General features: G+C 41.4%; 2 protein-coding genes across 2 annotated transcripts in view; one reads left to right on the forward strand and one right to left on the reverse strand.

Annotated features, from left to right (window-relative positions):
• Positions 1–21,460, forward strand: part of LOC123763239 (uncharacterized) — a 168,095-nt gene that overhangs the window by 35,535 nt on the left and 111,100 nt on the right. The gene's annotated exons all lie outside the window — the stretch shown is intronic.
• On the reverse strand, positions 2,187–4,523 carry LOC123771285 (uncharacterized). Its single transcript, XM_069305126.1, has 5 exons — positions 4,406–4,523; positions 3,936–4,016; positions 2,770–3,216; positions 2,503–2,693; positions 2,187–2,405 (listed from the first exon to the last, which is right to left on the reverse strand). Exons 2-5 carry the CDS (start codon positions 4,014–4,016, stop codon positions 2,279–2,281), a joined length of 846 nt encoding a protein of 281 aa, XP_069161227.1. The 5' UTR covers positions 4,406–4,523; the 3' UTR covers positions 2,187–2,278.

Genomic DNA, 21,460 nt, shown 5'->3' on the forward strand with positions numbered 1-21,460 from the left:
CCGATGGAGGGAGAAATCGTCAGGAGGCACAGAATCAATTGAGGAGATCAAGGTATTTGGCCCATGAAGCAGGACCAAACAAGGCCTGATTCGCATCAGCACGGGAAGGAATCGAGCGAGTGCGGTTGGGGCGCGAACGGCGTTGAGAACCCCTAGAGAGGGGTCAAAAGGTGCAGTAGTCACAACGAAAGACTTAGCCACACCAGGGGACGAAGTGGTCACCACCGGGGGCTGGAGGCGCGACCCAACCACAGAGGAGGGAGGGGAGCTGGGGGAAGAAGTCAGGACGGTCAAAGGAGGAGCAAGGTCGGGGCCCAACGCAGCGGGAGCTACAGAGCATGGTCTTCCAATACAGGCCGACTCGGGGGCTTGGTCGCCCACCCCACGAGCCTGAGGGTACAACGGAAACATTCAACGACAGAGACGAAAAGTGACAAATTCATCCACGAATGTGCCCCCATACCCACCATGGAGCCACAATGAGAGGCAGGACACCCAACAGGAAGCTATCGCCGATCATGCCGGGGCCCCCTAGGGGTGCGTCGTGAGTATACGCCAAACAAACACCACTTTAAGAACCGTCAGTCCGTCGAGAAAGGGTTCAGCGACGAAAGGGGGATTGACAATAAAATTGACAAAATAGAGGAAGTCCAAAGAAAAGCAAAAGGTCAGCAGGAAACAACAAGCAGATAGGAGAAGAGGGGGTGAAAAACGAAATGACGAAAAGGAAGAGCGAACCAGCACAATTAGAGAAGACAGCAACAGAAGTTAAAGGCCAGAAAAGGACAGAGGACTGTCCCACAGAGCATCACACTCTGGCAGCCGTCCACGAAGCCCCCTCACGACGCCAATGGTCCGGATGGGGAGGGGGCACCTAATAGGAAGATAATGCCGATCATGCTGGGGCCTCCTAGGGCTGCGTCGTGAGCATACGCCCCACAAACGCCACCTTAAGAAACCGACAGTCCGTTGAGAGCGGGTTCAGCGACGAAAGGGGGATTGACAATAAAAGGTTCCCCTCACTCAAGACGTTGGGTACTACAGTTCTACGGGTGCAAGAGTATGCCTCCTCAAGCACCCGGGCATCAAAATAGAAGAAGTCCAAAGAAATAATCCAAAACAAGCAGAAGGTCGGCAGGAAACGAGCAGATAGGAGAAGAGGGGGGGGGGGGGGGAGAAAAGCGAAACAAAGGAAAAGGAAAAGCGATCCAGCACCATTAGGAGACAGCAGCAGGAGTGCAAGGCCACCAAAGGACAGAGGACTGTCCCACAGAGCATCACACTCCAGCAGCTGTCCACTAAGCTCCCCTCACGGCGCCAACGGGCCAGATGGGGAGGGGGGAACCCCAGCAAATAAAGCGCGTTTGTTTTAAAGGATCCACGTGTGCTGGATACGCTCACCCCTTTCATCTACCACCGAAGAATACACGGGTCTCTATGCAAAGTGGATGCACAGGGTTGCAGTACACTTGCACACCGTCACAACAGGAAGAGCGAGGGAGTCACTCCTTACTAAAGACTGAACACCGAGCCGCTGACAATTTTAAGTTACCACCTATTGAAGGTAGGGTGGCTGTAAGAATTAAGTGAAGGGATATGCAGTTAAAGAACTGCAGAGAGTAGAACACTTTTGCAGAGAAATGGTCAATTTTATGAGCATTTTAATTTTCGATTAACTTTTATTTTCAATTTACTGTATTAGAGGTCCAGCAGACCACCACGCACCCTCCCCCCCCCCCACACCTTCGTGCATCTGCACCCAAGTCATATAGTCAGTGATGAAAGTATCCTCTTAAGACTTATTTACCAGGTAGTCAACCTTCGAGTATCAGTTTTATAGATAGCCTAAGAAGGCTGCCATTAAAGCTTTAAGTACCTTATATAATTTAGTCTTACATTAATAGTCAGTTTTCTCCTTCAGCACTGTGGCTGTCACGTTTTCACGACTTTCCTGCGATGTGTTTCGTTGGATCACTGACCATCTCAATGGTTCGAGTTGCCGAATATTTAGTTTGTTAACTAGACATCCCGCCCAGGAAATATTTCCCCATGTATAACACGCACTATAGGAACCATAAGAACACAGCTTATAAGTATCTACTCCATCATACCAACTGCTTAACAAATTTCTGAACAGGCAAACAGACATTTACAGTGGACACAAAGTTACCTATTAAAAAGAACAATTTTTGAATAAAGTTTAATAGACCTTACAGACCGATAATGTTAAATATGTTTAATATTACGTTCTTTAAAAATCTTAGAACGGATGAAGGTGCTAGAGCTGTCTATAACCGTAGCGGGCTCCGGGGACGAGGACCGTGTCGGTGACTGTGCGGTAGTCTGTGAACACTGTGCTCTTAGTATTTATGTTTGTTCTCACCAACGTTGTCGTGTACGACAGCCTGTGTGGAGTAAATTGGACAATTAGTAGTTATTCTTTCAAGTAATGAAGAGACTGGCAGTTACAGTACAATACTGTAGACCTGGCATCGAACTTACACTTGGGTAGCAGTAGTAGTGTAGGTAGTCTGCATGATTACGTACGAGGTGTGGGCGATTGTCACGTAGTCTAAAGACCTTTCAGTCACAATCCTGAAGTCCGACTGCACGTACGTGACCGTTAGTGTTGAAGGCCTGACAACTACCGTTGTCTGGAGGGCCACGCGGTCATCCACCGGCGTCTGTGCCACCTGTGAAAGAATACTTAAACTAGTCCAAGGTCAGCGTCCAGACCATCGTTTATCACAATACATACCAAGGACTCACCGCGAGTGTTCCAGTGGTGACAGTCTGGACGGTGAGGGAAGTGAGGGTGACAGCCACACTCTGGAAAGCCTGATCAGTGAGGGTGACGAAGCGGTCGATGGTGAAGAGCTGGGTGACAGTGGGGTTAAATAGTGCATCCACTCTGCTCACTTGAGGACTGCCATACCTTGCACCAGCGTAAGGAGCCGGACCGCTGCTAACTTGTCCAGCCCTGTCACCGCTGCCTGCTCCTTGGCCAGAACTGCCAACTGGACCGCCGCCGATGCCTTGGCCGAGGTTAATACCTAGTCCTTGACCGCTGCCAAGGCCTAATCCAGCACCCAAAAGTGGACCGCTGCCGACGCCCGGGCCGCTACCTACAACTGCACCGCTGCCTTGTTGACCTGATGACCCCTGAGAGCTGGTACTAGCCGCACCTCTGGTCTGACTGCCATAACCAGAGCCAGGCTGATGGGTTAGAGGAAGGCAAACCATTTAAAAGGTACATGTAAATACGCCATTGTATGTCTTAAAATTACAAAGAAATCACAGGTCTAGGGGCTGCGTACAGGCACTGGTGCGCCGTAGTGGCTATACAAGTCTTATAGTACAGTAAAGTAAATCAAAAGACCGTTCCAAAATTTTAACAAAATCTATACATTTATAAAAGTATGCGCTAGATGTTACATACCTGTAAGGTTAAATTTAAGCAGTACCAAATAGTTGGTTGTAAAGGCCAATTGTTCATCTTCCACCCATAGTAAATGATGGAAAAAATTAATAGACATCTTACAAGCCTTTATGTGACCCTTTACCACCGAGCCTTCATGGTTGAGAAGGGCCTTAACCATTGGTATAAATTTCTAATGTTTTATAAAATTTTACTACAATAAAAGGCTTATGATAATGCTGTGATTTGACTGGAAACTTTAGTGGTACTAGTACCTTATTATTTAGGAATGAGAGACGTATTACTAAATATATGAACCAACAAAACAATTTAGTTTTAAAATTCAGAAGGAACATTGTATACTAATACCAATATAACAAAGTTAGAATTGTTTAGGCTGCGACTACGCTAGCACGACATTCGTGACTTGTATGCCCCCCCCCCCCCCCCGTCCCGCGATTTAGGCAAATTAAAATCTAATTTTCGTAAACAAATTTGGAAGGTGACGTTTACTCACAGTAGGAAGTTGTGCGACGACTATATTTTGTGATATTACCAGGGTCGTCCATATTAACAGTACCCAGGAACAGGAAAACATCTGGGAGAAGAAAAAGTTGCTGCATGAAAATTAAATCAATAAAATCTGATGCGGTACAAGTTTGATCAAGAAGTGCTGGAGGGTGGTTATAATTTACCTTTAAGAGTGTAAAAAGACAGACGATCAATTAAAGTACACTATTTACTTTACCTCCAATTATCAGGTGTTAATTAAATTTAAGCTTGCATTTCTTATAGCTTTGTAAGTATATTTGAACAAATTATCAGTGGGCGAGTATACTGAGAATATATGAGGACTAAACACAAACCACCCAGATACCACCTTCATTGTGAAAGAAAAGTAAATCGCCAACTAACGTCACACAACACCGGTTCCATAACATTCATGAATTTAAACAAATAACAATAACTATCCTATTATACACGAACCTTGAAGCACAGAGAGAATGTTTTCACCTCAAAAAGTTGGGGATTGAATGACAAATGCAGGAAGGTGGCCCGACTCGTTGCCTTCCCCACACACTATAAACATACCCACTAACAAGAGACTATGAAAGAAGGATAGGAAAGCTCGCTATAAAATATATAGATCATGTAACACCCAACCCAACGCTCGCCCGGCCTAACAGTGCCATCTATTGACGAGTGCGCCAACTACAGGAGAAAGTGGTACTATTGCATTCCCCTTTCCTCTAACATTACATCATTGACTTTCTTAATTTATTGGAAAAGATCTTTGTTTCTTAATTATGTCGTGTTAAATAGTTTGTGGATAACTTCATTCATTACAATGTTTTCACTTATTTTACCGTGTTTAACTTCCTATATAAAAACAAATATTAAACAAATATGAGTCCATAATGTCACCTTACCTTGAGTTACCTTGAGGTGTTTCCGGTGCTTAGCGTCCCCGCGGCCCGGTCGTCGACCAGGCCTCCTGGTTGCCGGACTGATCAACCAGGCTGTTGGACGCGGCTGCTCGCAGCCTGATGTCCGTGACAAAAAACAAAAAAAAAGTCTCGCGGGACTCGAGAACCTGTCGTAAACAGGTTTGTCTGTCTTAAGACCTGCTTGCAAAACCATTACTGATCTCTTGAATATCTTCATCTGTGTTTGAATACATCATTTTCCCTCCCGTGCTGTTATAGATCAAGTTCTTTGAGCTTAGAGAAAATGTTTGTTAAATATGACAGCTAACCACTTAGGGTTAGTGGTATTAATAATGGTAGCGGGTCTACAGTACAGGATAACACATCACGTCAGAAATGAAAGCCGGGAGATCCCCAGCTGGATATTTGGGATGAATAAGGAACTAATGTCGCCAAGATATGGATTACTGGCAAGCATTTCCAGTCCAACTATGCAAAAATCGATGCTGTATGAATTGTGTGTTTGGGGAAATTTTCAGGCAGAATATCATCAGAATCTGTTGATGCAGAATGTTGAGGTGTGCAAATATATACATCGTCATGGTATGATTAGTTTTTAATGGGTCTGTTGATAGATGTCTCATCATCCTGATTTTGTGATATATTGTGCCTTTACAATATATCATCTTTCAGATTCTTAGCAAAATGTCACTCACTTTATAGCTATAATGTAAATTTCAATTTAGACTCTTATGCACCTGTATAAGAGTCTAAATTGTATACACCTTCAGTTAATTGTAGTCAGCATTTAAATGATTTGGAGAAGATGTTACCAATTAAGTTTCTGATTTAGATAATGACAATGTCTACTGCTTTTCTGTCATTGTGACTCATGTAATTAATGTACTGTTCGTTTTATGTATATTTTCCCAGTTATAAATGAGTAAACATTTATGAGTACATGTTTTTATTATTACTGTCATGGATACGTGTGATCGTTTTCTGCCCACTATTCATCAAGAACTGTACTCACTATATTCAGATTGGCTGGAAGGATAGGTTTTCTCCCTAGTAATACATCACTTTCTATTTTGCTAAGCGACAAACAACTACATAGGTTACCAGTTACACTTTATCTTTAAGGTGATTGGTTTACTTAGAAATATAATTGAAAAATGCATTTGGTCTTTTCTTCCCTGAAAATTTTCCACAGGTTTTCCAATGAGCTCAGCAAGCTTTGTCTCAAGGTGGGATTTGAATTTTGATGGTTTCAAGCTTGATAGCTGCAAGAACTTCACTGCAAATAACACTGAGGCCTGGATTCTCGTTTTTCCATTCGCACTTAATAAAGCCATACTTCAAAAATTCTTCGCTTTGTTGCCTCCACAACATTTTTTTCTTGGCAAGGAGTTCAGAAGAGGATGCAGACACAGATGCCTCTCCCAAAATCGTCACATTTTCACCTGCAAGTTTGTCTGTCTGTCTGTCTGTCTGTCTGTCTATCTTTCTCTGTTGTACAAGGAGGCGTTAATGACTGAGATCCATTAATACAGCGATTAATGATACATTTTTTTCAGGGTTAAGGCATAATCTTTAATGTAACTTAAAAAAAGATCACTTCATACTTTGGAAGTTTGTAAACAACAAAACTCATACCTGCTTGATGGGGTTCTGGTAGTTCTTTTACTCCCCAAGCCAGGCTTGACTCGAGAGAGTTTCGTCTACCAGTCCGTTGTTTGGAGTGGCCCACAGGCCCACATATTCCCCTCAGCCCGGTTAGTCTGGCACTCCATGAAGAAAACTATATTGTTTTCTCTTGAAGATGTCGCACTGTTGTTCCGGCCATATTTATTTTGCTCGCTGGGAGGATGTTGAGCATCCAAAGACCTCTGATGTTTATACAGTTTTCTCTGATTGTGCCTATGGCACCCCCTGCTCTTTACTGGTTCTATTTTACATTTTATTCCATATCGTTCACTCCAGTATGTTGTTATTTACTGTTTAGATTTGGGACCTGGACCCCTCCAATGTTTTCCACATATATATTATTTGATATCTCTCTTCTCACCATTCTAGTGTGTACATTTGGAGAGCTTTGAGACGTTTCCAATAATTTAGGTGCTTTATCGCGTCTATCTATGCCGTATAAGTTCTCTATATTCACTCTATTTCAGCCATCTCACCTGCTTTCAAGGGGGAAGTGAGTACTGAGCAGTACTCAAGACGGGACAGAACACGTGATTTGAAGAATACAACCATTCTGATGTGATCCCTGGATTTGAAAGTTCTCGTAATCCATCCTATCATTTTTTCTGGCTGACGCAAAATTTGCTTGGTTATGCTCCCTAAACGTTAGGTTGTCAGACATCATTATTCCCAAATCCTTTACATGCTGTTTTCCTACCATGGGCATATTTGATTGTTTTGTACCCTGAACAAATACACAAGGGCCGTGACGAGGATTCGAACCTACATCCGAGAGCATCCCAGACGCTGCCTTTACCGACTGAGGTTACCGATGCTCTCGGACATAGGTTCGAATCCTCGTCACGGCCCTTGTGGATTTGTTCATTTAATGCATCAAGCTATTATGATTTCTGTGTATAGTGTTTTGTACCCTGTATTATGTTTAAGGTTCTTATTTTTACCGTACCTTATTACCTGGAATTTATCACTGTTAAACATCATGTTATAGTCTGCTGCCCAGTCGAAAACTTTATTAACATTAGCTTGTAGTTTTTTCATGTATTCAACAGAGGTAATTTTCATGCAGATTTTTGTGTCATCTGCAAAATGATGATACGAAGCTGTGACTTTTATTTGGATCTATGTCTGATGTGAGAATAAGGAAAAGCAGTGGTGCAAGGACTGAACCCTGAGGCACAGAGCTTTTAACTGCGCTTGGCTCGATTTTATATGGTTGACTCTTACTCTTTGTGTTCTGTTCGACAGAAAACTGAGTATCCAGCGTCCTACTTTACCAGTTATTCCAACTGACCTCATTTTATGTGCTATCACTCCATAGTCACATTTATCAAAAGCCTTTGCAAAGTCCTTGTATACCACATCTGCATTCTGTTTGCTTTTAATTCCTCAAGGATTTTTTCGTAATGGTCAAGTAGCTGTGAGAACCATGATCTTCCCGGTCTAAATCCATGTTGGCCTGGGTTGTGGAGGTCATTGGTTTCCATGAAACTAGTGATCTGACTCCGGGTCACCCTCTTAAATACTTTTATTATTTGGGACGTTAGTGCAACTGGTCTATAATTCTTTGCCAAGAGCATTGCTCCCTCCCTTGTGTAGAGGGGCATTGTCTGGTGATTGAGGTGCATCTGGTATTTCCCCCGTCCCCAAGCTCTTCCTCTGCACAATACTGAGTGCCTACGCTACTGACACCTTGCATTTCATTATACAAATTGAATTCCATGAGGATTGAGTGCATGGGCATGTTGTCAATTTCCTTTTCAAAAGCTATCATGCACGTGTTAATATCAGTTTATTTACAGGGGTTTGAAAATTACACATAAAGAAGTTGTCCAGATCTTCCACTTTCATGCTGTATTTTGGAATGCTAAACATGTCCTCATAGTTTTTTTTTTAGGATTTCGCTGATTTCTTTGTCATCCTCTGTATATGAACCCTCACTTGTACATAATAGGTCCAATACTGGCAGTGGTTTTTGCTTTTGATTTAGCATATGTGAAGAAATATTTTGGGTTTTTCTTTATTTTTTGAATTGCTTTCTGTTCTAATTGACTCTCTTCAATTTGATATAAATGCTTCAGTCTCTATTCGATTTCTAAAATTTCCCTGTTTAAATTATTCTTTCTTTGTTTGGAAAGTCGTGTCTGCTTAAGCATTTCCGTTATTTTTTTCTTCTTTTGTAGTGTCATCTGCGTTATCTTTCTATGTTCGACCTCGTTCTGGCTTTCCTTATAGGCGCATGTATCAGACAGACTTCATATGTTCAGAAGTTCGTTTTTTTATTCTTTGTGTAGGATTTTTATTACTTAGAACAGTTTCCTATTTAATGTTTGTAAGGTCCCTGTTTATTTTCTCCCAGTTTATCCTTTTATTATTAAAATTGAATTTAATGAATAACCCCTCTCGTTTGTTATTTCTCTTAGGCCTATTACCGTGATTAATGTTAGTTTGCACTTCAATGATCTTGTGGTCCGAGCATGTAGTGTCTGAGATTGTAATATCTATGATTAGCTTATCATTGTTCGTGAATATCAGGTCCAGCGCAATTTCGTTCTTGGTTGGTTCTGTAATCTCCTGATTGAGAGAGAATTTGTCACAGAATCTCAGTAGTTCTCTGTCTTGTGGTTGGTTATTTCCAGGTTGATTTCCTGCTATAATGTTATTGTTTACTAGTCTCCATTTTAAACTGGGTAGATTAAAGTCTCCAAAAATAATAATATCTGGTACTGGATTTGTTAGGTAATCAAGAATTGTCTCTATTTTGTGTATCTCCTTAGTGAATTCCTCAACTGTTTCAACTGGCTGTTTGTGTATAAGAATAATAAATAGATTTTTATTTTCATATTCATTTCAAAGACGTAGGTGTGTGGAACGTCCTCGTTGTCCAGTACGTGTATGAATCACGTTTTGCCTGCCTCCCCTCGCTCTCGTTCATTAAACCTCTGTTGATGTTTTTTTTTAACAATGCCAAGGTTTTTTACCTTGTGATGATTTCGAGGCTCAACGTCGCCGCGGCCCGGTCATCGACCAGGCCTCCTCCAGGTTCTTTATTATTAGTGGTTTTATTTTATAGTTTAACAATTATATTTTTTATGATGAGGGAAATAATAATATTATTATATGTATTCATACCTCAAATTCTCATTTATTCTATCAGCCTGTCCTCAGGGAGGAGATCCCTCTCAAAGCAATAAATTGGGAACAATTTAAAATTTGTGCTATTATCTACTCATTATCTATGTATAGGTTTAATTAAGGTTACTTTAGACTAAAAGTGGGTTCGGTTAGGTTAGGTTTCATTACGTTTAGTTACGTTAATATTATAAATTATTGAAGATAATGTGATATATATATAATTCGGTAACTTGACCAGACCACACACTAGAAGTTGAAGGGACGACGACTCATCGCCTGCATATGGATACCACACGTACGCGTCTTACTCTTTAATTTCTTTGATGCTCTACCTTCCTTCAAACGGCCGTTTCTCGCCTTTGAATCTTCCCTTCTTGCCGCCAAGCGTCGAAAGAACCAGCTCAGGTTTCTTAAAGACTGTCTTGCTGAGCAAGTTCTCCCTCTTTCTTTATCTCACTTTCTCCAGTTCAACACTTCGGGATCTCCTTTCCCTGAACATGCCCGCCTTCTTCTTCAAGAACTTATTCATGCCACCTCCTTACAAGTTGACGAGGCTTTTCTTGCTGTTCGTCAACAGTAACGCTTTCTGTCCTCTTCTCTTCCCAGTGATCTATGCAATATCATTTTTCCAATTGCATTTGACACTGCTCACGTCTCCTCTTCCCACCACTCCTCCACACTACACAACAAACTTCAACGCCTGATCTCCAACAGTCCTTGGGCCAAATACTCTCTCTCTGACTGTGTTACCAACCTTTCGTCCTACTCTCTTTCTAAGCACCAGCAAGAACTTCTTGGTCTTGGTCTGTCTTTTGCTACTTCCCCTGGCCCACGCTATGGCATTGATCTCATTAGTTCCTTTGACAGGTTTGTCAATTCTAACTCTAGTACTCTTTCGGACCTGTCTGCCTTTAGAGGGGCCCTTATCCCCGTTCTTGACAGCTTGTTTTCTAAAAATCACCACCTTCCTCGTCGCTTCCAGCTTGCCCTTGCCTCCCTGAAATCTAACAACTCTATTCTTATCCTTCCTTCCGACAAAAGCAATTCAGTGGTTGTCCTTGACCGTGAGGACTACCTCCGAAAAGCAGATGTCTTGCTCTCTGACTCTCGCACTTATGCTCCTCTGACTTCTAACCCTTTGGATCGCCTCAAAACTTCCTTTAACCGCAAACTAAGACAGCTCTCTAGTCTTTGCCCTCCTGACTTTGATCTCATTAAACGTTTCCGTGTCATCTGCCCTTCTCTTCCTTATTTCTATGGTCTTCCTAAGACTCATAAACCTGGTGTTCCTCTTCGTCCTTTCATTTCTTCACGGGGCTCTGTCAGCTATCCTCTTGCCTCCTGGCTCGCTAAAACCCTGACACCTTACCTTGGCACTTTTTCCCCTGCCCACCTTCGTCACTCTCAGGACTTCATAGAAAGACTGCGCCTGCAACCCTCTTGTAAGATGCTTAGTCTTGATGTCGACTCTGTTCACTAATGTTCCGCTCGATGACGTTCTCTCTTTCCTCAGACAGAAGGCGTCAGAGGGCCTCCTTCCTCTCCCACTTCCCACTGACGTTTTCCTCGATCTCATTAGACTCTGTGTTGAATCTAACTCTTTCTCTTTCAACGGTAAATATTACACTCAAACTTTCGGTGTCGCTATGGGTTCCCCTCTCTCCCCTGTTCTTGCTAATTTCTACATGGAATACTTCGAAACTGTTTTTCTTCCTTCTATTGATACTCGTCCCTCTCTCTGGCTTCGCTATGTTGATGACATTTTTGCTTTATGGCCTCATGATCTTAATCTTTTCCAGCCTTTCCTCGCCTCTCTTAACAATCTGGCTCCTTCTATCCATTTCAAAGTTGAGTGGGAATCTAATTCCCTCCTTCCTTTTCTTGATGTTCATGTTCACAGCTCTGTGTCTGGGTTCTCTTTCTCTGTCTACCGTAAACCCATGCATAGTGGCATGTACATTCACTTCTTTTCCTACCATCCTCCTTCTGTTAAGAAAAGTGTCCTCGTCTCTCTCTTCCTCCGCGCTCTACGCATCAGTGACCCTCAGTTTCTTGATTCTGAAATTGCCTTTATCTACAAATCATTCTCTCGCCTTGGTTATCCTTTGCATTTCATCAACTGTGCCTACTCTCAAGCTAAACGAAATTTCTTTCATCCTAAACCTGCTTCCAACACTAGTAGCAATATACTATGCCTTCCCTTCATATCTGAACTCAAAACTTTTACCAATACCTTTCGTCCTCTTGACATTAAACTCGCCTTTCGACAAACTAACACACTTCGTAGCAATCTAGTTCACACTGCTCCTCCTGCTTCTAATGCTGCTGGTGTCTACTCTATTTCCTGTTCATTTTGTCCTCTCCAATACTTTGGCGAAACTGGCCGTACACTGAATGACAGGCTTAAAGAACACATGAGAAGTGTTAAGTCTGCAGACACTAACAATGCTCTCTTCTGCCATGTGAGGGATTCTAATCATCCCATTGATTGGTCTTCCTCCAAAATAATCTTTCCTGCCTCTACTCTACACAGACGCCGTCTTGTAGAATCGGCTCTTATACACAATGTACCCAACATGAACTTGAGTCCTGGCTTTGTTGCTGTGGACTCTTCCCTTTCACAGTATATACTCAAATGCTCTAATCTTTCTAACAAACATGACTTAACATAAGCTTTCCCCTTTCCATTTATCTTTCTTTCTCTTTCCTTTTCTTTCTCTCTTCTCCCTTTTTCTGTCCATTGTCTTCTCCTGCGCTCCCTTGCTATCCTCTTCTTATTCCTATTACTATCTCCTTCGGGGGTTATAATAGGAGCTGCCTCGTATGGGCCAATATGCCTTCTGCAGTTCTCATTACTACTATCCCCTACACCTGATTTTCCTCATCAGCTCTCTCTTGCCTATTTATTGCCTGACCCCTACCTCCTCATCACAATCGACTTGAGAATGGTCCAGGACGGACCGAAACGTCGTCGTCCCTTCAACTTCTAGTGTGTGGTCTGGTCAACATACTTCAGCCACGTTATTGTGACTCATCGCCTGAATTCGGTAACTGTTTGAGTGTACAGGCAAATTCTGTTTACAGAAAATTAAATTTTTCAAAGAAAACATTTTCAGCATACATTTTTTATATTCTAAATCAACGATTTCTATTACATTAAAATTATAACTTGAGAATAATCTGTTCAGGACGAAGGCTTACATGTAGACTATTAATGTATCCGTAATATGCTTCCAGACTATTACAAATATCTAGATAACTATCCAGGCGGTTTTAAGAGGGATTTGGTTTATCATGGTATTGGATTTAGCCTGAGGACGGGAGGCATTTTATTCTCAGTAATTAGTGGGGACCCGCACCCTGAAAATCCCTCTTTAAGACGACGAAGCTGACAGAGCATATACTGACATAATTATTCATACTTTATGTTGTTCAAAATCTGTAGATCATTAATAAAAATCACATCTATATATATAGTTATACATTTTTATGAAAGAGTTGTTAACCTAATATATTTAATTGTATTAAAGGAAGGGAGTACCACCTCTGGCTGGAAGAAGAAAACCCCTTAGCCTCGGAGGAAACCACACATAATGCATTAGAGGGAATGTTTAGGTCCCCTCCAATACAGTTTATATGTACTTTTCTCCTACCACCCCTTCCTTTTGTGTTTTTTGGTGCTTTATTTTATATATAAATGTTACAAGATATACATTGGTTAATACATTTAGTGTTTAAAGGTTATGGATCTCTTGAAGCTCCTCCGTTTCCAGACAGAAACCGAGGTTGCAGCAGGCGTTCCCTCTGGATCGCTGCACTGAGGAGCTGAAACAAGAAACTGGCAGCCCTTAAGTCTCTGGTGACGTCAATGATCCTGGAGCCCAATTCTTTGAGAAATCTCATGGCACTCTTACCCCTGGGGCCATACGTCTCAGATGCAATGGGAACGAATGTGTATTGGCCTTCAAATCGCCTGTAATTGACTGATTTTACTGTTTCTTTGTGGTTGGCCGCCCCGCCTGCTTGATCAGCACAGAAGTGTATATAGGTGTCAGCCAGGGTGGATACACATGTATAGTCCCACACCAACTGTTTGTCCCTTTTCCAGGGGTATATAGTGATGCAATCAGTGCGAAGTGCAGGGTCATCTGTGTTTTGGTCCCCTAGGATGCGAGGTTCTCTCTCTCCACTGGGGACTGAGCTGAGACAAGGCTCCTCTTGATGATGTCATTGACTTCGTTGTGTCTTGCATGCCAGCCCTTTGTGCTTCCGTAATGCAACCCATGCAGTCCATATTGGTCTGCTTCCACCTTGTTTCAAATACACTTGTATTCAGTGTGAATTGGGGCACCAAGGTGGAGGGCCACTGCTACACGAAGGGATTCTGGATCTAGACGCGTGCCATTGCCGACAAGGGTACTGCCAGGAGGACGTCTGCATTGGGGAACGCACTTTCTGAGGAGGGCTTTCTCCTTGTTTGATGTTGCGGCATGGAGCATGGCATCAGCAATAATTTTCCACAAGTGGATGGTCCCCGCTGGACTGATTGTGTTTTTTGTATTCCTGCTAAATGACTCAGGGGTTCAGGTAGGATATCTCATACAAGGTCGTGCAATGCATGGGAGAAGGAAAGAGAGGCTAGTAGAGCAATCTGAGAGACTGTGCGGACACCAAGGCCGCCAAGTCTAAAAAAGAGGGTTGCTTGCTCCCACTGATAGTCATTCAATGGAAGGTTCAGGAATTTCACCAGCATGGACCTCAGAAGCGTGTCATGCACATTTAATTTAGCGCTGCTGTAGGATGGAGAACACCTCAAAAAATAAGTCAACTTAGGGAGAGATAGACATCTTGGGAGGAGGAAAAGAGCATCATGGGCATCAATCTTGTCACTCCTATCCAGCATTTTCCTTAGATCATTGATTTTTGCATCCAAGACTTCCTCGATTGCTTGCGAGCCAATGGGGGCACTCAGGAGGGTCTAGTCAGGTGACTCGACAACGAGAATATCTGGAAGAACATTTTTTATTTGGCCAATGATGTTTTGGTTGCGGGAGACTATTTCTCATTTGGATTCATTGAGAATGTGGCCCAGTGCTGCTCCTTGCTCCTCCTTATATCCTCCAAAATGGTATCCGGGGTGCTGGCAAGAGTGCCATCATTCAGGTACCAAATGCTTGCTTGTCAGACTATCAGTGACCTCTTTGATAGCTAAACAAAAAAGGAGATCATCTTGTTGGACACCTTCACAGGAGTCTATTTCATGCTCCCCAAAAAGAAACTTAGAGTCCCAATGTAGCACGATCGGATGAATGGGTAAAGGGAAAGGAAATGGTTGTGTACAGCCTTGAGGACTGCGTCTCTTCTGACTTGATTGAAGGCATTTTTAAAGTCAATCTTTACTAGTGCCTTCTGGGCCGAGGGATCAGCAATGTAAGCCTGCGCTGCATATGCTGCAGCTTCACAACCTAGGGGAATCCCAAACACGAGCTGATTAGGTTTCAGCAAGGTGACTGCTTCCTGGCTGATACATCTCACTGCAGCCTTAGCTATGGGGCGTCGGACGGTGGTACCAACGACAATGGGCCTGATTCTCCTATTCTTCTTCTTTAGAGGGCAGAGTGCGGCTCCATGAAAGAGAGGCCGGATGTCCTCAGGGACGCCGCCAGCCAAACACATGTTGGAGAATCTGATAAGTTCCACTAGAAGGTCCTTTGCGGCATCTCCAAGCACCGGGTTCAGCATTTGTTTGATGTGCTGGGGTCGTAGGCCTGTAAAGCCCCCTGCTGAACCTAATGGAAAAGACATGGCTGCTTTGTACACCTCAGATTCTCGAACAGTCAAGGGTTCTATGCCAGTATTCTTTTTATGGGGATTACCGCTACTGTCTAGAGCTCTATGTGGGTGTTTGTTTTGTAGAGTCTGAGCTGTCGTGGTGTTCCTGGGGGCAATAGTGTCATCGCTGGTTATGATTCTGATGGCACATGTGGTATTGCCCTTTTCTAATTTCCTGGTGATCTGTACTCCTATTTTGTGGTTCTCGGGTGAGCTATTGTTGGTCGTCTTGTGGCTGGTGTTCTTGGCACGAGGGGGGAGGGGGACCAGGTTATCTTCTCTGGGAAATTCATTAAGAACGCTAATTACTGAGGTTGCTAATGACTTATCTCTCCTCATCGGTAATGCCAGGCATGCATTCCCAATAGTCTCTAAATGTCTCTAAATGTCCAATAGTCTCTAAATGGGGCCTAACTAGAGCAAGATATAGCTTGAGAACAACACCAGGTGTCTTGTTACTAACGCTCCGATTAATAAATCCAAGTGTCCGTTTTGCCTTATTACGAACATTTATGCATTGATCCTTTTGTTTTAAATTCTTACTAATCATAACTCCCAGATCCCTTTCGCAATCCGACTTCGCAATCTCAACACCATCTAGCTCGTATCTTGTAACTCTATCATCATTACCTAACCTCAGAACTTTACATTTATCAGCATTAAACTGCATCTGCCAATCCTTTGACCATTTCAAAACCCTATCTAGATCAACTTGAAGTGATAGTGAGTCCTCCTCCGAATTAATTTCCCTACCGATTTTCGTATCATCGGCAAATTTGCAAATGTTGCTACTCAAACCTGAATCTAAATCATTTATATATATTATAAACAACAGAGGTCCCAGGACAGAGCCTTGAGGCACTCCACTTACAACATTTTCCCACTCTGACTTAACTCCATTTATACTAACTCTGTTTCCTTTGGTATAGCCATGCCCTAATCCAGTTTAATATAGCACCCGCAATACCATGAGCCTCTATCTTTTTAATCAGTCTTTCATGTGGCACTGTATCAAAAGCTTTGCTAAAGTCAAGGTACACAACATCACAATCCTTACCACTATCAACTGCCTCAACTATGCTAGAATAAAAAGATAAAAAATTTGTTAAACATGAACGGCCATTTATAAAACCATGTTGCGACTCAATTATTAATTTATGTTTTTCAAGATGAAGACGAATTTTATTTGCTATTATAGATTCGAGTAACTTACCCACAATAGACGTTAGGCTAATTGGTCGATAGTTAGATGCAAGTGATCTATCTCCTTTCTTAAAAACTGGTATCACATTAGCAACTTTCCAAAACCGGCACTCTGCCTGACTCTATTGATTTATTAAATGTGATTGACAGTGGGTCACAAAGCTCCTCTTTGCATTCTTTAAGCACCCTGGCAAACATAAGAACATAAGAACATAAGAACAAAGGTAACTGCAGATGGCCTATTGGCCCATACGAGGCAGCTCCTATTCTATAACCACCCAATCCCACTCATATACTTGTCCAACCCGTGCTTGAAACAATCGAGGGACCCCACCTCCACAATGTTACGCGGCAATTGGTTCCACAAATCAACAACCCTGTTACTGAACCAGTATTTACCCAAGTCTTTCCTAAATCTAAACTTATCCAATTTATATCCATTGTTTCGTGTTCTGTCCTGTGTTGATACTTTTAATACCCTATTAATATCCCCCCGGTTATGTCCATTCATCCACTTGTAAACCTCTATCATGTCACCCCTAACTCTTCGCCTTTCCAGTGAATGCAACTTAAGCTTTGTTAATCTTTCTTCATATGAAAGATTTCTAATTTGGGGAATTAACTTAGTCATCCTACGCTGGACACGTTCAAGTGAATTTATATCCATTCTATAATATGGCGACCAAAACTGAACTGCATAATCTAAATGGGGCCTAACTAGAGCAAGATATAGCTTGAGAACCACACCAGGTGTCTTGTTACTAACGCTGCGATTAATAAATCCAAGTGTCCGATTTGCCTTATTACGAACATTTATGCATTGATCCTTTTGTTTTAAATTCTTACTAATCATAACTCCCAGATCCCTTTCGCAATCCGACTTCGCAATCACAACACCATCTAGCTCGTATCTTGTAACTCTATCATCATTACCTAACCTCAGAACTTTACATTTATCAGCATTAAACTGCATCTGCCAATCCTTTGACCATTTCAAAACCCTATCTAGATCAACTTGAAGTGATAGTGAGTCCTCCTCCGAATTAATTTCCCTACCGATTTTCGTATCATCGGCAAATTTGCAAATGTTGCTACTCAAACCTAAATCTAAATCATTTATATATATTATAAACAACAGAGGTCCCAGGACAGAGCCTTGAGGCACTCCACTTACAACATTTTCCCACTCTGACTTGATTCCATTTATACTAACTCTCTGTTTCCTTTGGTATAGCCATGCCCTAATCCAGCTTAATATAGCACCCCCAATACCATGAGACTCTATCTTTTTAATCAGTCTTTCATGTGGCACTGTATCAAAAGCTTTGCTAAAGTCAAGGTATACAACATCGCAATCCTTACCACTATCAACTGCCTCAACAATGCTAGAATAAAAAGATAACAAATTTGTTAAACATGAACGGCCATTTATAAAACCATGTTGAGACTCAATTATTAATTTATGTTTTTCAAGATGAAGACGAATTTTATTTGCTATTATAGATTCGAGTAACTTTCCCACAATAGACGTTAGGCTAATTGGTCGATAGTTAGACGCAAGTGATCTATCTCCTTTCTTAAAAACTGGTATCACATTAGCAACTTTCCAAAACTCTGGCACTCTGCCTAACTCTATTGATTGATTATATATGGTTGACAGTGGGTCACAAAGCTCCTCTTTGCATTCTTTAAGCACCCTGGCAAACACTTCATCCGGCCCTGGGGATTTGTTTGGTTTGAGTTTTACTATTTGTTTAAGAACATCCTCCCTGGTAACTGCTAAACTCGTCAACCTGTCCTCGTCCCCACCCACATAGACTTGTTCAGCTGAAGGCATATTGTTAAGTTCCTCTTTAGTAAATACAGATACAAAATATTTATTAAAAATACTACTCATCTCTTCATCACTATCTGTTATTTGACCTGTATCAGTTTTTAATGGACCTATCCTTTCCCTAGTCTTAGTACGATATAACTGAAAAAACCCTTTAGGATTTGTCTTTGCTTGCCCTGCTATGCGAACTTCATAGTTTCTTTTTGCTTTCCTTATCTCTTTTTTAACATTTCTAACCAGTTGTACGAATTCCTGTTCTAAAGTGACCTCCCCATTTTTAATCCTTTTGTACCAAGCTCTCTTTTTACCTATAAGGTTCTTCAAATTCTTTGTTATCCACTTTGGGTCATTAGTATACGATCTATTCAATTTGTATGGTATACTACGTTCCTGTGCTTTGTTTAGAATATTCTTAAATAAGTTATATATTGAATCCACATCGAAATCCCCATTTAAGTCACCTATCGCTGGGTTCATATCTCGCTCCAAGACCGGCCCACACCCCATACCCAAGCCTTTCCAATCAATTTGACCCAAAAAATTTCTTAGGCTATTAAAATCAGCTTTTCGAAAATCTGGCACTTTAACAGAATTTTCTCCTACTGGTCTATTCCATTCTATGCTAAATCTGATTTCTTTGTGATCACTGCTCCCTAGCTCACTCCCTATTTCGATGTCATTAATTTGCGTTTCCCTGTTAGTTAACACTAAATCTAAAATATTATTTTCCCGTGTTGGTTCCTTAATGTGTTGCGTAAGAAAGCAATCGTCAATTAATTCTAGAAAATCTTCTGCTTCACTATTCCCTGTTTTGTTCAACCAGTTTATTCCGCTAAAATTAAAGTCACCCATGACATAAATACTGTTAGATCTAGATGCTCTAGATATTTCATCCCATAGATGCTTTGCTTCCATTCTGTCTAAATTTGGTGGCCTATATATTACTCCTATTATAATATTATTAGCTTTTTCGTTTAATTCAATCCAAATAGTTTCTGAGTGTGGCTCTGTTTTGATTCCCTCTCTGAGACTACATTTCAAATTGTCCCTAACATATATGGCTACTCCACCTCCTCGTCTAATATATCTATCTGTGTGAAATAGTTTAAATCCATATATTTGATATTCAGCTAATAGTTCTCTATTTTCTACATTCATCCACGTTTCGGTAAGTGCAATAATATCTATTTTTTCTGTGCAGACAAGAGCATTTAATTCGTTAATTTTATTTCTTAGACTTCTACTGTTAGTGTAATATACCCTAAGTGAATTGTTATTTTGCGGACCTTCTCTTTCCCTGATCGTTTTGCCAATTCCTTTCTCCCACAAACACATACTTTTATTACCTCCTTCCTCCAAATCAATTCCCATACCTCTATCTACTAACAGTTTAAACCCAAACAAACACCTCTAACCACTTCTTCTAGCGAGTTCGCAACAGCAACAACCCCAGCTCTCGATAGATGCACCCCATCACGAGCATACATTTCATTTCTTCCATAGAAGTGTTCCCAGTTGTCTATGAAAGATATTGCATTTGATTTGCAATATCTTTCCAACCGGCAATTGACACCAAGTGCCCTCGATATCCATTCATTTCCCACTCCCTTTCTTGGAAGAATGCCACATATGATCGGGATTCCTCCCTTGCTCCTAACTAACTCTATGGCTGTTTTATACCTCTGAATCAGTTCCTCACTCCTGACTCGACCAACATCATTTCCTCCCACGCTAATGCAAATAATGGGATTGTTCCCATTACCAGCCATAATATCATTCATGTTGTTTATAATATCACCAATGCCAGCTCCGGGATAGCAAACCCTTAACCTGTTCCCCCTATCTCTAGCACAAAACGTTCTATCCAAATACCTTTTCTGGGAATCTCCCACAACTAATGTTTGCTTAGGTACTTCATCCGGCCCTGGGGATTTGTTTGGTTTGAGTTTTACTATTTGTTTAAGAACATCCTCCCTGGTAACTGCTAAACTCGTCAACCTGTCCTCGTCCCCACCCACATAGACTTGTTCGGCTGAAGGCATATTGTTAAGTTCCTCTTTAGTAAATACAGATACAAAATATTTATTAAAAATACTACTCATCTCTTCATCACTATCTGTTATTTGACCTGTCTCAGTTTTTAATGGACCTATCCTTTCCCTAGTCTTAGTACGATATAATTGAAAAAACCCTTTAGGATTTGTCTTTGCTTGCCCTGCTATGCGAGCTTCATAGTTTCTTTTTGCTTTCCTTATCTCTTTTTTTTTTTACATTTCTAACCAGTTGTACGAATTCCTGTTCTAAAGTGACCTCCCCATTTTTAATCCTTTTGTACCAAGCTCTCTTTTTACCTATAAGGTTCTTCAAATTCTTTGTTATCCACTTTGGGTCATTAGTATTCGATCTATTCAATTTGTATGGTATACTACGTTCCTGTGCTTTGTTTAGAATATTCTTAAATAAGTTATATATTAAATTCACATCGAAATCCCCATTTACGTCACCTATCGCTGGGTTCATGTCTCGCTCCAAGACCGGCCCCCACCCCATACCCAAGACTTTCCAATCAATTTGACCCAAAGAATTTCTTAGGCTATTAAAATCAGCTTTTCGAAAATCTGGCACTTTAACAGAATTTTCTCCTACAGGTCTATTCCATTCTATGCTAAATCTGATTTCTTTGTGATCACTGTTCCCTAGCTCACTCCCTATTTCGATGTCATTAATTTGTGTTTCCCTGTTAGTTAACACTAAATCTAAAATATTATTTTCCCGTGTTGGTTCCTTAATGTGTTGCGTAAGAAAGCAATCGTCAATTAATTCTAGAAAATCTTCTGCTTCACTATTTCCTGTTTTGTTCAACCAGTTTATTCCACTAAAATTAAAGCCACCCATGACTGCGAAGGA

Source organism: Procambarus clarkii, chromosome 54 (assembly GCF_040958095.1).
Source record: "Procambarus clarkii isolate CNS0578487 chromosome 54, FALCON_Pclarkii_2.0, whole genome shotgun sequence".
NCBI classification, from domain to species: Eukaryota; Metazoa; Arthropoda; class Malacostraca; order Decapoda; family Cambaridae; genus Procambarus; species Procambarus clarkii.